This window comes from Callorhinchus milii, unplaced genomic scaffold (assembly GCF_018977255.1).
Source record: "Callorhinchus milii isolate IMCB2004 unplaced genomic scaffold, IMCB_Cmil_1.0 Scaffold10, whole genome shotgun sequence".
NCBI lineage: Eukaryota > Metazoa > Chordata > Chondrichthyes > Chimaeriformes > Callorhinchidae > Callorhinchus > Callorhinchus milii.
The window spans coordinates 1,077,277-1,091,442 of record NW_024704751.1 but is presented as its reverse complement, the minus strand read 5'-3'; the positions used below and the strand labels follow the sequence as shown (position 1 = coordinate 1,091,442).

The following is a 14,166-nucleotide window of genomic DNA, read 5'->3' as shown; positions in this document are numbered from 1 at the left end:
GTTGCTGCGGGGAGGGGGATTGAAGGGGGAAGGGGTTGGTGGGGGAAGGTTTGGGTGGGAGTTGATTGGGGAAGGGGATGGTGGAGGGGGTTGATGGGGGAAGGGGTCCATGGCAGGTGGCCAGGCAGCATGGGGGGACGGGGGCCCGGGGAAAAGAGCAAACGTCCTGTTTGTCGGACGGGGCGTTGCTGAGATTTGATCCCTCTCCTCTGCAGACTACGGTTGAAGCCTGACGTGGTGCTGAAACACTTGTCTGTAGCGGTGGCGGCCAGTGACCAGAGCTACATGCCCCAGCAGGTGACCGTGTCCCTGGGGAGGAATCCCAGTAATCTCCAGGAGGTCCGCGATGTCAGGATTCCCAGCAACATGACCGGTTACGTGACCCTGCTGGAGAACGCCAATGCCAGCCACCCATGTAATTACAATTTAGATCGGACTCTCTGTGACGCTGGGCGCTTTGAGACGCTGTCCTGCCTGAGGGGCGCTGTGTAATTGAAAGTTGTCGTTGTTGTCTGTGATTGGGGTAAGGGCCTTGGTGTGTTCTGTGCCGTGTGTAAACCAACAGGAATCATTTCAGATCAAATCCACAACCAATTCGTCCCGTTGGCTCTTAGTTACATGATTGACGGATAATTCTCCATCTCTCTCTCCCTCTCTCCATCTCTCTCTGTAAACGTGTTATTATAGACTGTTTCCAATTGTTGAAGAGTCTATAACAAGAAAAGTGAGGAGGTGGGGGGGGGGGACGGGGGGACGGAGGCGGCAGAGGCTAGGAAGGGGTTCATGTGGAGTAACACTGGCCCAGGTTAGATGGGCTGAACGACCTGTGTTTTTTTTTGTGCTGTAGATTTGATGTAGTTCTATGCATGAAATGCGTGTGGTTTGCACGTGGTGCGTTGCACGCCTGCATTTAGCCACGAGGTTAGTCTCTGTCTGGCCGAGCCGCTGAAGTCATAAATAATAAATATGGTACCCGCACATGCGAACCAATGAGCGAGGTGTCTCGGGTCAGGATTGTTCCACGGCGCTGGGGTGGGGGAGTGGGGTATCCATTGGCCCGCGGGTCGGAAGTGGCAAAAACCAAGAAATGTTCAACTGAGAAAATGTATTTTGTCGGCTGATCAAACAGGTTAGCCATCACTTCTACAGTACAGACAGGGTGAAGCAGCAACATGGGTGATGCATCAAACCAAAGGAAAGGACCAAACTGTGTGGTGGGTGTGCGGTGGGAGGGGGACAGACTGGACACTGACATTCTCTCCCCCACTGACCTCTTTGTTTCCAGTTGTACAGATCAACATTAAGCGTTGCCACGGGGACGGCTGTGACACCAGGATCCACGGGCTGAAGACGATGGGTCACCAGGTAGTGAAGAAGCCGGGGGTGTCCGTGTCGGACGCCTCCGCCATCTGGTACCTGTCGCTGCTGACCACACTGGTCACCGTCTCCATCGACACCAACCCCGACCTGGCCCAGGACGTCCTGCAGTTCACACAGTCAGTAACACTCTCAGCCTCGAGCCTAGAGCGCGGGGTGTGTGGCCTGGGCCACTGGGGTTCTTCAAGCCATTTAGTCATCAGCTGTTTTTAGTACTTCTCTCGCGCCCGTTCTGCGGATGAGACGTTTAAGCTGAGGTCGCTGTCCGTGCCTATTCAGGTGGATGTTAAACAGATAATGATAATAATAATCGCATTTGATATAGCGCCTTGTCATGTCGTTGAGACGTCTCAAAGCGCTTCACAGAATATACTGTAAAGTGGTATGACTTGTGTTTTTTGGGTGAAGTGCGCCAGCTATTTGCACACAGCAGTGTCCCGCAAGCAGTCATGGATTGGGTGACCAAATCCCGTGATGCTATTTGAAAAAGAGAAGGGACTTTCTCCCCGATGTCCCAGCCAACATTAAATCCTCTGATAAAATCGGTCAGTCGTTCACGGCAGTTTGTGGCCACAGGGCAAAACCTTAGGCAAGTTTCCTTACTCCACATGCCTCTGTTTACCTAGCAATAAGTTGGAACCTGGTTGTTAGTCAATTGACCGGGGATAATAAACCCTTCAAAAATAATAATAATGATTTGATCACTGAATCCATGACTGTTTGTGGGACACTGCTGTGCGCAATTGGCTGCTGTGTTTCGCCCCAAAAATATACAGTCAATTGACTTTACAGTATATTTTATAAAGCGCTTTGAGATGTCTCAAACGTGATAAGGCGTTATATCAAATGCAAGCATTATTATTAATATGTGGCTGTGCGCAAATTGGCTGCAGTGTTCACCTACACATAATCGCTACACTTTACAGTGAAATCCTGGAAAGCACTTTGAGACGTGCTCTCAGTGCAAAAGGCGCTGGATCAAATGCAAGGGTTATATTATTCCATGGGGAATGTATAGTTACCCCAGAGTCTGCCTCTCGAAAGATCTGCCTTTCTGACCCCGCTGCTGTCTCATTTCAGTTCAAACATCACCGAAAGGCTAGTGCCTGATTTTGGAGAATACTGTGGTTGCCTTTTCCCAGTGAGCCGTCATGGAGGGAGTGAGCAGGCCTTCCAATCCTCATAACTAACTCACACAATATAATCCTCGCTAGGCTGTTACTGCCTCCAGTGGAGCTGTATGACAATCGGAGCTGGGAGGCAGGGGGGAACTAATAACATTTCATTCTGAAGAATAGCTTCCCCCCAACTCCCTGTTTCCTTCTATTACAGGAAAGCACTGAACCATATGCCTCCCCTGTCTCTCACGCCCAGCTCCACGGACCTGCCGAGCTTCATGTCGGCCAACGTCCTGGAGAAAGTCGACGTCTTTCTGGTCCGGATCGCGAGGTGAGCCTGCCGGTGCCGTTTACGCTGAAATACAATGGTGGACGGGGTGAGAGGGGGAGCTTTTTAATAGAAACACAGAAACAGGAGAAGGCGATTCAGCCCCTGGAGCCTGTTCTGCTACTCTATAATCTGTACCTCAAGTCCAATTATTTGGGTGAAAGACTGCCTCCTAATTTCACTCCTAAGTGGCCTAGCTCTAATTTTAAGAATATGCCCCTTGTTCTGGATTCCCCCGTCAGAGGAAACAGTCAGCAACCGCCAAAGGGCATGATTCCCAAGTCCATTGCCGTGGTCCTGGCTTCTGTTCTTTTCCATTGAGGCCATATCGGTGGGGAGAGGGAGGAGGGGAACGCTCTGCAATACACACACATATTCCTGCCTCTTCAATCATCAGATTTCCAGCTCTGAGCGCCACACTCGATAACAAAAAGATTAAACCCCAAAACTCTACCCCGTGATGCGATTGCTGCAGTGACGTGCGTGTTGAAGTGTCCGGGATTTACTGTGCTCGGTACCAGCCGGCCAGGGTGGCTGGCTTTGATGTCCAAGGGGTGACCTTCACTCTTCACTCTTTACCCCTCCTTCCTTCCTTCGTCCCCCCCACTCACTCTCCAGCTGCTGTGCCGGCCCCCAGGCAGACCTGACGCTGCTGGCCTTCGCTTTGGCCAGAGGCAGCATTGCCAAGGTGATGACCTCGCTGCTGTCCATCAGCGACCGCTTGGACACACTGTACGACGCGTCCTCGCTCCTGGCTCCCATGGCGACCGTGAGGCTTAACCAGCTCCACAGATACGGTGAGCAGCCACACCGGGTGGCACGGGGGCACCGAGAGTCTGGTTAGGGGGCGTTGGCTGGAGTTTTATATTCGGTTCTGAACCCACCCGAGTTTGTCAGTTTTCATGCAAACGTCAAAGGTTCCAACGATGTCACTGTGTGGATCATCAGGCCTCCGGGTGAGTTGTTCGTTCACCTTGTGGGGGTGAGTGGCATCTTGTTGGGCACAATATGACGATGGCAAACAGTCACTACGCTTGATGGTCGTCAGGTGAGACATTCCGATGTGATGAGGTGGTGTGAAGCACAAGGGTTACAAAGTGACTAGGATTGCCTTGTGGCAGGAGTGAGGTTGGCGCTGGATTCAGTACAGGGCTGCGTCTCGAAGCTTTCTATTAGACTAACTTTCAGTTTCTTGTTTTGATATCCCCCCCACCCCCGGGGTCTGTAGGAAAAACCCTGCAGCTGACTGTGGAAGCGTGCGACGCGAAGGAGGGAAAGGAGAAGGGATACGGACCCTCAGCTGTGTTGTACGAGTCGTTGCTTGGAGATGGTAAGTGGCATTGAACTATTGTCCGCTGTAACAGTGGGAACTCAGCGCAATTCTGCAGGATTTCAGATAACCTTGCTCGGCCTTCTGCTCCTTTGTGGGTTGGGTGGTCCAAGCTGGACAAGCAGCGGGAAAGCTTGCCGGACAGCGCTATCGATGATGAGCTCTGCGGTTTTAGCTGGTTAGACTCCAGCAGTTATCCCAACGCACACTCTGGGGACCCCTAAGCCTTGGCTCTTTCCAACCTGGGCCTCATACTTTCTGGAATTAGGTAAGCAGGGTACGTCCCTCCAGAGAGAGAGAGATTGCGCATTCCTTTACAACAATCTATCCCTGGGATTTCCACATGTAGGTGGGAGGCAGGAAATTCTCAGTTTGGTTTGGAGACTTTTAAGCACGATGACAGGTTTCCGCTTGTGTCAGACACCTGGCTGGGCAAAAAGGAAATGATACACGTGCATGTTGATTGTGTGTCTAACCCTCCCGATTCGCATGGATGAGCAAGGAAGTCCAACTCATTGGGTTCCAGTCCATTATCTTATCCCCACACCGTTGTGCAGCCAAGCAGAGGGTCTTGTGTTATTTTATACAGCAGCCGCCATGTGATGGTGTCTTTTTCTTTTACGTTAACTATTCAACTGAGTGAGGGGTGGTGCTGCGGGCTGATGTATTTTCATTGGCCATGTTGCAGGGTTTCTGTCCGAGTCGGGCCAAACACGGGTCAGCTTCATTCTGTCGTCGAGAAGCAAGTTGGCCATCCAGGTGACACAGATCAGGGTCAAGGTGAGCTCTTGTGCTGTGCACTGTCACGTCTCAAAGGCAATAGCCCTGAACATCCTTCATGCCGATTCTCTTTACCTCCCCCACCCCCCCTTCCCCGTCCCCCCAGGTACACAATGGCGCCAAAGGAGCCAAGTGCGGTCTCGTCTTCGCTTACAACGACAAGGAGGAGACGTTTGATGCGGAGAAACATTTGCAAAGGTTTGAGAAGTACAACAAGTGGAAGCTGCAGGAATTCCGGCAGTTTGTGAAGGAAAGGTGAGCTGGAAGCCACAATTTGTCCTGGGGTGACGGGGGAACACTCTTACTATTAGACCAGGCATCTAACGGTACCGTGTTTCTCTGCGTGACAGGAACAGCGGCCACAGCGTGGAGCCCTCCGAAGACGAGCCTATTGGTTGGTTTGAGCTGGAGGAAGACTGGAATGAAATTGAGTTGAAGTTACAGACCTGCCGGATTAGCAAGGTGAGAGTTTGTGACGCACTGGGTTTTCCAATTAGTTCCAGCAGGTGGCCCTGTGTACCAGGCATTTCACCCAAGATTATTAGATTAAAAAGGCCCAGTGCAGCAATTTCACTCACCTTTCCAATAATATAATAATAATTGTAATAATCCTCACATTTCATACAGTAATGTATCATGCTTAGACGTCTCAAAGCACTTCACAATGACGAGAAATGGGGCTAGAGTAGAGAGCTCCAGTGGGTGGAGCGAACACCAGCACAGACACGATGGGAAGAGAGAGGGAGAACAGGGAATGGAGTTCGAGTAGAGAGCTCCAGTGGGGGGAGCGAGCACCAGCACAAATGCGATGAGGATGGAGCAGGGGAGCGGATGATCTTTTACGGTTGATAACTTGTGTGCAATATAAGAGTGTACGGTGGGTAACCATGGTGCTGGGGACCCTGTGTGTAAGTGTGCGGAGCAGTCTGAAGGAGCCGTGGGCTTCCGCTGTGAGCAATGTGACACTATCGTTGATGTGTCTCTGCAGTTCCTGATGGTGAAGTTCCTCTGCCCGAGGCAAGAGGACGAGAGCAACACACGCATTGGCATCAAGCACCTGACCGTCCGTGGTTACCTCAGACCCGCTAATCAAGAGTTTGTGTCTCTATGCGAGGCACCGGCCAGTGGCCTGGTCTCTGGGCAAACTCTCCTCTTGAAGACCCTCTACTTCATCCAGCAGCTGGCGCAGGACGTGGTACGTGTGCAGTGGAGTGAGATGCAACAACAAGAACCCGTTTACACAGCAGCGGCTTTCACCTGTCGCAAACGACTCCATATCGGCCCGTCCGCTCCCTCCGCTCAGCGGGCTGTGGCCTGCTCCAAGTCCCCTGCCCGGCTCTTCCCACTGTCGACGGTCGAGCATTTGGCCTCTCTGCTCCCACCCTTTGGAACTCCATCCCACAGCTCCTCCGCCTCGCCCCCTCCCTTTCCTCCTTCAAGGCCTGTCTCAAGACCCTCCTCTTGGCCTGCTCCTTCGGTCACACACCTACCCCCACCCTCCCTGCCCTCCACCCCTCCCAACCCCCAGCTCGGGTCCAAATCCCTAACTGTCTAGCGCTTTGGGACGTCCTCCCAACATGAAAGGCGCTGTGTAAATGTCATTTGTTGTTGTCTCGACCTGCTTTTTATGAGTGAGATTAATTATAAATGAAGTGAACGTTGTCACGCTGGCAAACAAGATGGCTTATATACAGCAGCAACGCCCTGCAGGCAACGGGATGAGAAGCCAATCAGTAGGAATTATTTGGGGGGGGGGGGTGCATTTGGACTAGTTATTTATTATTGGCTCAGGATATCTGACGCGCTCCAGAACACTACCCCACGTGAAGGGCGCTATGTAAATGCAAGTTATTGTTGATATCCAGGAGGCAAAAAAAAAAACACCTCCCTCTTATCGCATGGCAAGAGGAGAGCAGAAATCTCTTTCTAGGCCAGGGACACTGATGTGTTCCGGCTGAGAAAAAGTTTGGGTTTGTCCCGGGATGGGATGGGACTGGCAGGAGAAATAGGGAATACGGAAGTACCTATTTTCCGCCACAAGGGGAGGCTGCAGCTGTTTGCATTGGCCAGTGAAGAGGTTTGCCTTTGAGACAGAACTTCAGCACATCTTAAAGCGCTTCACAGCATATACTGTACTGTGGTGACTGCATATTTTATTGACAAATGCAGAAGCCAATTCGCACACCGCGATGTCCCGCAAACGGCCATGAGGCGAACTGACGGGTTTATGGGGGGGGGGGGAGTGAGGGGGAGTGTTGGCGGCCAGAACACTGGGAGAAACGTTATATTAGATGTACAGGTCAACTCGGTTATAAGGTTATGAGATTCACGAGAATGATACCAGTAATGGGGAACCTTAGCTATGAGGACAGTGGAGAAGTTAGGACTTTTCCCATTAGAGCAGCGAAGGTTACGCGGGGACCTGAAAGAGGTCTTCAAGATCATGAAAGGTTTCGACAGGTGAGATAAGGAAAAGCTGTTTCCACTGGTAGGTGTGTCTGTGACCCGTGGTCACAGTCTTAAGATATTTACCAAAAGAAGCAGAGGGGAGGTTAGAAGAAATGTTTTCACTCAGCGAGTTGTTCGAATTTGGAATGATCTGCTGAAAGGGCAGTGAAGTCCGATTCAATAACAGCTTTTAAGAGAGAACTGGATAGGTATCTGGGGAAGACGGATTTGTGGGGTTATGGGGAGAAAGCTGGTGATTGGGGTCAGTGAAAGTGACGTTCTGTCAAAGAGCCGCACAGACTCGATGGGCCGAATGGCCTCCTTCTGTGCCGTAACATTGTATGATTCTATGATTCTAAGGTGCTGCTCCACCGCGAGTACCTAATGTGCAGTACATACCCGCTTCCGGCAGCGACTAACTGGCTTCCAGCGTGTATGCAGCGCACAGGAAGTGATGTCGCAGGATTTGGCGTCAGCGGCAACCTGGAAGCGCAGACTGTCAAGACTTTTTTTTCATAAACATAAACCAGAACCGCCGCCCTACCGCTGCGTTATCAATGATAGTCAGCGGTGCCGATGTTTCTCGGTGGGACTGACTAGCTCTGTGCTCTCTCTTGACCTGCAGGCAGAATTGAAAGAGCGCAAGTCGAAGCAGAGACCATATCTGGACTTCTCAGACCTGAGTCTCAAGCTCTTCTGGGACTTCTACAAAAAGTTCAGAGAAAAGTAAGAGCCGTCCGTGCGTGCGCTCTTGATTTCTCTCCCGGCTCCTTACCCCGGCAAATGGTAACCGGATCTTTCCCCTCCCCAGCAGCCACGAGTCACAGAGCCTCATGGCACAGACCATCTTGCTGCAGCTGCTGCAGAACTGCCTGGCCTTACTCTCTGGCTCTCAACCACCTGGCAAAACAGCGGGGACGAAGCAGCAGCCCATTGACACCCAATCCACACAGGACCTGTACACCTACCTCTGTAACGGTAATGAGCGGCTTGGGGTCAGGGAGAGAGAGAGAGAGAGCAGGGAATGGGGTTAGAGTAGGGAGCTCCAGTGGGAGAGCGAGCATCAGCATAGACACGATGGGGAAACAGAGAAGAGGCAATGGGGTTAGAGTAGAGAGCTCCACTGGGGGAGCGAGTCCCAGCACAGACACGATGGGGAGAGAGAGAGAGCAGGGAATGGGGTTAGAGTACAGAGCTCCAGTGGGGGAGCGAGTCCCAGCACAGACACGATGGGGAGAGAGAGAGAGAGAGCAGGGAATGGGGTTAGAGTAGAGAGCTCCAGTGGGGGAGCGAGCCCCAGCACTGACACAATGGTGAGAGAGCAGGGAATGGGTTTAGAGAGGAGGTGCGAATGTGGTGCTCTTGTCTTGTGAGCTGGTAGGATAATGCCCAGTCTCTCTGAACTAATGTGGTGTAATGTGGCCTTGGCTTCTGCCGCGATACTAACCAGTGCCTCCCGTGCAGTGGTGGATGTGGAGGAGTATGACACGGTCCCTGGGGCGATGCTGAAGAAGGAAGCCATCAACACTGTCCTGAGTGGAGCCGCCATCTTTTTCCCAGATGTGCAGACACGACGCAACCAGCTGTTTAAAATGATGGTAAAGATGGAGTGTATGTGATCAGGGGTGGCGGGGAGGGAAGTGTGTTGCTCAGCAGATTTTCAGATCATTTGTGCCATTGGAGTGACAATATTGATGCTACAAACTATGTAGAGCTGTGCGACAGATTGAGACATCTGTACTGCAGCCAACAAAACAACAGCAACAACGTCTGTGTGTGGATGGGGGGGGGCGGGGGGGTGTAGATGGGTGGGTGTTGGTGTGTGGGTGGATATGTTTAGTGTACTTTGTGGGGTAACATCTTGGAATACCTAAAAATATTGAAGGGTTGCAATACGGGTCAAGTGTGCCTTTCACTAAAGTGGAAATTGTGTCAGCCGGTGGGTGGTGTCCCTCCCCCCACCCATGTATTTCCCCCCCACGTCACGCTCTCCTCCCCCCCACCCCCACCCCCGGCATGGCGTATGTGGGAGGGCCAGAGCTCGCCGCGTCTGATTCAGATCTTTGTATTCTTGCTGTGGCAGAAAACGATCACGGAGCCTTCTCAGCCTCAGTCTACCATCATCACCTTCCAGTCCCTGTGCCACTACTTCAGGTCAGTCACTGGCGGGACACCGGAGATGCGGGTGGGGGGGGTGGGGGTGAATGGAATGGGGTCAAACTGGTGGAGACTGGCAATGGGATTCACTAATTGAGCCTCCGATCGACTCCCCGGGGAATTAGCGACACCTCACTGCCAGCTCGTCCCATCTCAGCTGGTGCTGCAGGACAGAGCAGGTTGGGGCTGGGCTGTATTGTCGGAGGTGCTGTCCTTTCGGACGAGCCATTAAACCTAGTCTGTGCCCTGTTCAGGCGGACGTTAAAAATCCCGTAGCGCTATTTGAAGAGTAAGGGAATTTCTCTGATTTCCTAGGCTATGGTTCCACTTCACCCCATCCACTCCTCCATTAAAATTGGGTGCTCACCTCATGGCTGTGGCAGGGACGTTGCTGTGCGCTTACAAGTCAAATCAGCGTCGAGTTCCATAGCTTGTTGGTTAGAGCGTGCGTAATTTGGCTGCCTCGTTTTGCCCAATTTACCATTATATTCTGTGAAGTGCTTTGAGACGTGATAAGGCGCTATGTCAAATGCGAGGATTATTATTTATTATAAATACCGTGAAGCGCTGAGAGACATCCTCCTGACGTGAAAGGCACCGTATCAAAAGTGAGGATTATCATTCTCTATTTCCTCGTTGCTGTGCAGAGAGAGAGAGAGAGAGAGGTAGCAAGTGGTCACAGCGCAATAACTCGCCTTCTCCTCTTGTGCAGCAATCGGGACCCCAGCGGCCTGCTTCAGCTGCCACAGGAGGGCGTGGCCGCCCACTTCGACATCAGCCCCGTGATGATGGTCATGGACACACTGCTCTTAGTGGCCACTCGGGAGGTAAGAGCAGGCGGCAAGCCAAAGAGGGAGAAATAGGGTGTCCTGTAGCATAGTGGTTAGAGCACTTGCCTCGCAAGCGAGAGGACCCGAGTTCGATTCCCGGGCAGGGCAAAACCTTAGGCAAGTTTCCCGACTCCACACGCACGCCTCTGTTTGCCCAGCAGTAAGTAGGAATCCGGTTGTTAGTTGATTGGCGGATTGTTTTCCAGGGGTAATAATTCCTCCAAAAAATATATATATTTGGTCACAGAATCCACAACTGTTTGTGGGGACGCTGCCGCGTTTCACCCACAAAATACACAGTCGCTACACTTTATGGTATATTCTGTGAAGACCTTTGAGACGTCTCAATGGCGTGATAAAGCGCTATATCAACTGCAAGGATTATTGTTATTGTTAAATCGGGTTTGCTGGGTGTGGGCCGTGTGGGCTGTACGGTGAGATCATTTATCAGTGATGTTTTAGCCGGTGTTTACCATGAGGTTAGCGATGCTGAGTGCCTGTCTGGTTGAGGACAAGTAAAGGGAGGAGTGTGTGTGCTCCCCTGGCTGAGGAGATCGACTTGGGCAAGTCACGTGCTCTTGGCTGTGCTTGTTCAGAGCGCTGTATTAGCTGTGACCATCATTGTGTTGATGGACAGCAAGTGTCAGGTCACAAGTGTTCAAACTCTGGGGTTTTAAAGTACAGTAACATCTGCAACTTGCATTTATATGGCGCCCCACACGCAGGCCGGGGTCTCGGGAGCAAGGCACAGTGATGGGGTTAGATACCGAGCGATCAGTGCGGAGGGAGATAGGTCTTAATGTGCGAGTTAAAGAGGGGTTGAGGAGGAGGGGATTGTGGGAGGGAAGTCCAGAGGTTAGTGTAGAGAGTGTAGTGACTGAAGGCTCGACCTGCTTTACGCCAGTGAAACTTTCCGTGTACCAGTCCCCCTCTGTCCTTCATAAGCAAGTCTGCTAATCTCCCCCCGGAATAGCTCCGGCTCCCCAAGCCAGGCCATCCGGTTACAGCTCTTCATTTTTTGTTTCCTGAATTTACAGGTTTTCCTAATTCAAACTCTTCATATTGCACAGGAACATCTGCAGGTATTTAAATCTCATCTTCCAAAATAACCTGATTTAAATAGATTCAAATTAACATGGGAGCGGTGGGGGGGGGTTGAACAGCCTGATTTGAATCCCAGTCACGTGCTCGTTGCCACTTCCTCATGCCCTCATGCTAGGCAGTGTGTGGCAAGCACAAGGGCATGTGGTACAGGGCAGCACGGTGACGTGTGGGGACCTGTGTGAACAACAGCAGCAGCAAATTACATTTGTACAGCGCCTTTCACGTCGGAGGACGTCCCAAGTCGCTGAACAGAGAAAGTACAGGAGAAAGCGTTTGATCCGGTGCGAAAATCGTTCACTGTGCTTTGAGAGGAGAGGGCACGTGTCAGCAACCCACTCGCAGGCCGCCAACATTCCCGCTCTGGAGCTCCTGATCCCGATGGGATGCTGCGGGACAGGCGGGAAGGCAGGTGCCCACACCGGGATGTTTGTCTCTCGGCTGCTGTCTGGTTAATTGACCTTTCACGGTGCTTTGAATTAAGGGAGCTACAACAATAACACACAGCGTCCCTCGCGCAGAGTAGGGTCCCAGAGCGCTTGACAGGGGCGGAGTATGAAGCCGAGCCGGGGGGAGGGGACCAAAGGCTGACGAAGATGGTTCAGCTATATATTTGTTTAAAAAATTTTGTCGCAGTCCGATTTCTACATGGTTCCCGAGTCTCCTTTTTTATGGGCTTTGGATCGAACAATCCTCACAGAGATTTTTCCACGATATCTTGCCAGATTTATATTGTCCGTTAGTTTCATCCTTTCACCCCATGGTAACACCATCTGGCAACAAACTAATAAGATACTGAATCATAGAAAAGACGTACAGAGCAGGAGGAGGCCATTCGGCCCCATTGAGTCTGTCCCGGTTCTTGGAGCAAACTATCCCATTCAATTCCCCTCCCCCACCCCACCTTCCTCCCCCAGGCGCTCTGTGTGAGGGCCGCTATATAAATCCTTTCCCATCTGCATCTCCTTTCCAAGCCTCTAATTTTAATAATAATAATAATAATCCTTGCATTTGATATAGCGCTTTTCACGTCGGGAGGACGTCCTAAAGCGCTTCACAGAACACACTGTAAAGTGAATTGACTGTATATTTGTGGGTGAACGCGGCAGCCAATTGCGCACAGCAATGTCCCACAAACAGTCGTGGATTGAAAATGACCAATTTATTATTGTTTTTGGTTTTGGAGGGATTATTATTAGGCTCTGTGTGGAGTAAGGAAACTTGCCAAGGTTTCGCCCTCTGCTTGGAATTGAACTCAGGTCTCTCACTTGCAAAGCGAGTGCTCTAACCACTGAGCTACAGGACTCCAAAACAGGACTAATTTTCGTATATCTGTCAACTTCCTTCTTGAAACCCAACAAAATTACATTTGTAAAGCGCCTTTCACGTCGGGAGGACGTCCCAAGCCGCTAGACAGACAAGAGTTATTGACATGAGGTGGGGTAGGGTACAGGGCAGGTGGGGGGAAGCAGGGAGATCGAAAACACAGTCGAAGAGGAGGATCTTGAGGTGGGTCTTGAAGATGGCGAGGGAGGGGGCGAGATGGAGGGAGTGCGGGGTGGAGTTCCAGAAGGTGGGTGCAGAGTGGCGGAAAGCCCGCCCACCATTAGTGGGGCGAGCAAGGTGGGGGACATGAAGCAGTCTGGAGTCCGCTGAGCGGAGGGAGCAAACGGTCGTAGGGCTTTGGTGGTAAGGACCAGGATCTTGAACTGTATCCTCTGTGTGATGGGAAGCCAGTGGAGTTGGGCGAGGATGGGGGTGATAGGGTTGCAGAGCCTAGGACGGGAGAGGATACGGGCTGCAGAGTTCTCCGCTTGACTGGCACCAGCCTCCTGCTCGTCCCTCGCACCCTCCGCCCCACCATCGGAGGTCGTACTTTCAGCCACTGCAGCCCAAAACTCTGGAACACTCTCTCTCAATCCCTCCACCTTGCCCCCCCTCTCTCCACTTTGACGGTCCCGCCTGAAAACTTTCCTCTTCGATTGTGCTTATGGCCACCTCTCCACTCCCCCCGACTCGGAGTCAGGCTCCGCCACTGTTAAGTGCTCTGGGATGCTACCCTGGCGTGGAGGGTACTATATAAGTGCAAGTTGTGGTGGTGGTTGTTTTCGGGAATGAGTTTATCATCAACAAAAATTGCCCAAAGAGAATTCATTTTTATGTTTTATTAGAAATAATCAACAAACAAGTTACACAGATTGCTGATAAATCCACGAGCGATAAGTAAAGGAAACGGTACCGATCTCCTAGCTTTATCTACAAATGGTATCCAGTTACCATTTAAACTAATTGTTCCGCAGCCCCATATTCAGCTCAGCTCCAGTAACAGTGCAAAGTGAACAGCTCTCAGTTTATCCCATGGCAGGAAACGAGCAAATGTGTTTATCACGCCCGGTGGAAGTGTGGTGATGGCGTTGAGCGATGCTCAATTTGGTGACTGGAAAGAATAAGTTAAGAGGGTTTTTTTTTCCAATCTCTTGAGAATTAATGTAGCATTTTTCATTCATTCGGGAGCTTGTCAGATTGCTAAAAATGGATTGTTAGCCCCGGAAGACATGAACCCGAGGAACGCACAGAGTGACGAAAGTACGGGATTCACATCACTGATCCTATTTGCTGGTTATTCATAGTCTTTAAGGTGCTGCGCGGTCGGTGTAAGCTGCCTGACACAGCATTTCAAACACATCTCAGTCAAGT

At 51.4% G+C, this 14,166-nt stretch overlaps 1 protein-coding gene across 1 annotated transcript in view; it reads left to right on the top strand.

The window, feature by feature from the left end:
* The window catches only part of zzef1 (zinc finger, ZZ-type with EF hand domain 1), an 82,138-nt gene that overhangs the window by 13,782 nt on the left and 54,190 nt on the right, over positions 1-14,166 (top strand). Inside the window, exons 5-19 of the mRNA XM_042338431.1 lie at positions 216-415; positions 1,286-1,496; positions 2,710-2,826; positions 3,442-3,620; positions 4,052-4,153; positions 4,842-4,933; positions 5,040-5,188; positions 5,284-5,395; positions 5,922-6,128; positions 8,007-8,107; positions 8,193-8,359; positions 8,846-8,979; positions 9,465-9,535; positions 10,251-10,365; positions 11,406-11,450. Coding sequence (XP_042194365.1) covers positions 216-415; positions 1,286-1,496; positions 2,710-2,826; positions 3,442-3,620; positions 4,052-4,153; positions 4,842-4,933; positions 5,040-5,188; positions 5,284-5,395; positions 5,922-6,128; positions 8,007-8,107; positions 8,193-8,359; positions 8,846-8,979; positions 9,465-9,535; positions 10,251-10,365; positions 11,406-11,450 — 2,002 coding nt within the window. The remainder of the gene's footprint in view (positions 1-215; positions 416-1,285; positions 1,497-2,709; positions 2,827-3,441; positions 3,621-4,051; positions 4,154-4,841; positions 4,934-5,039; positions 5,189-5,283; positions 5,396-5,921; positions 6,129-8,006; positions 8,108-8,192; positions 8,360-8,845; positions 8,980-9,464; positions 9,536-10,250; positions 10,366-11,405; positions 11,451-14,166) is intronic.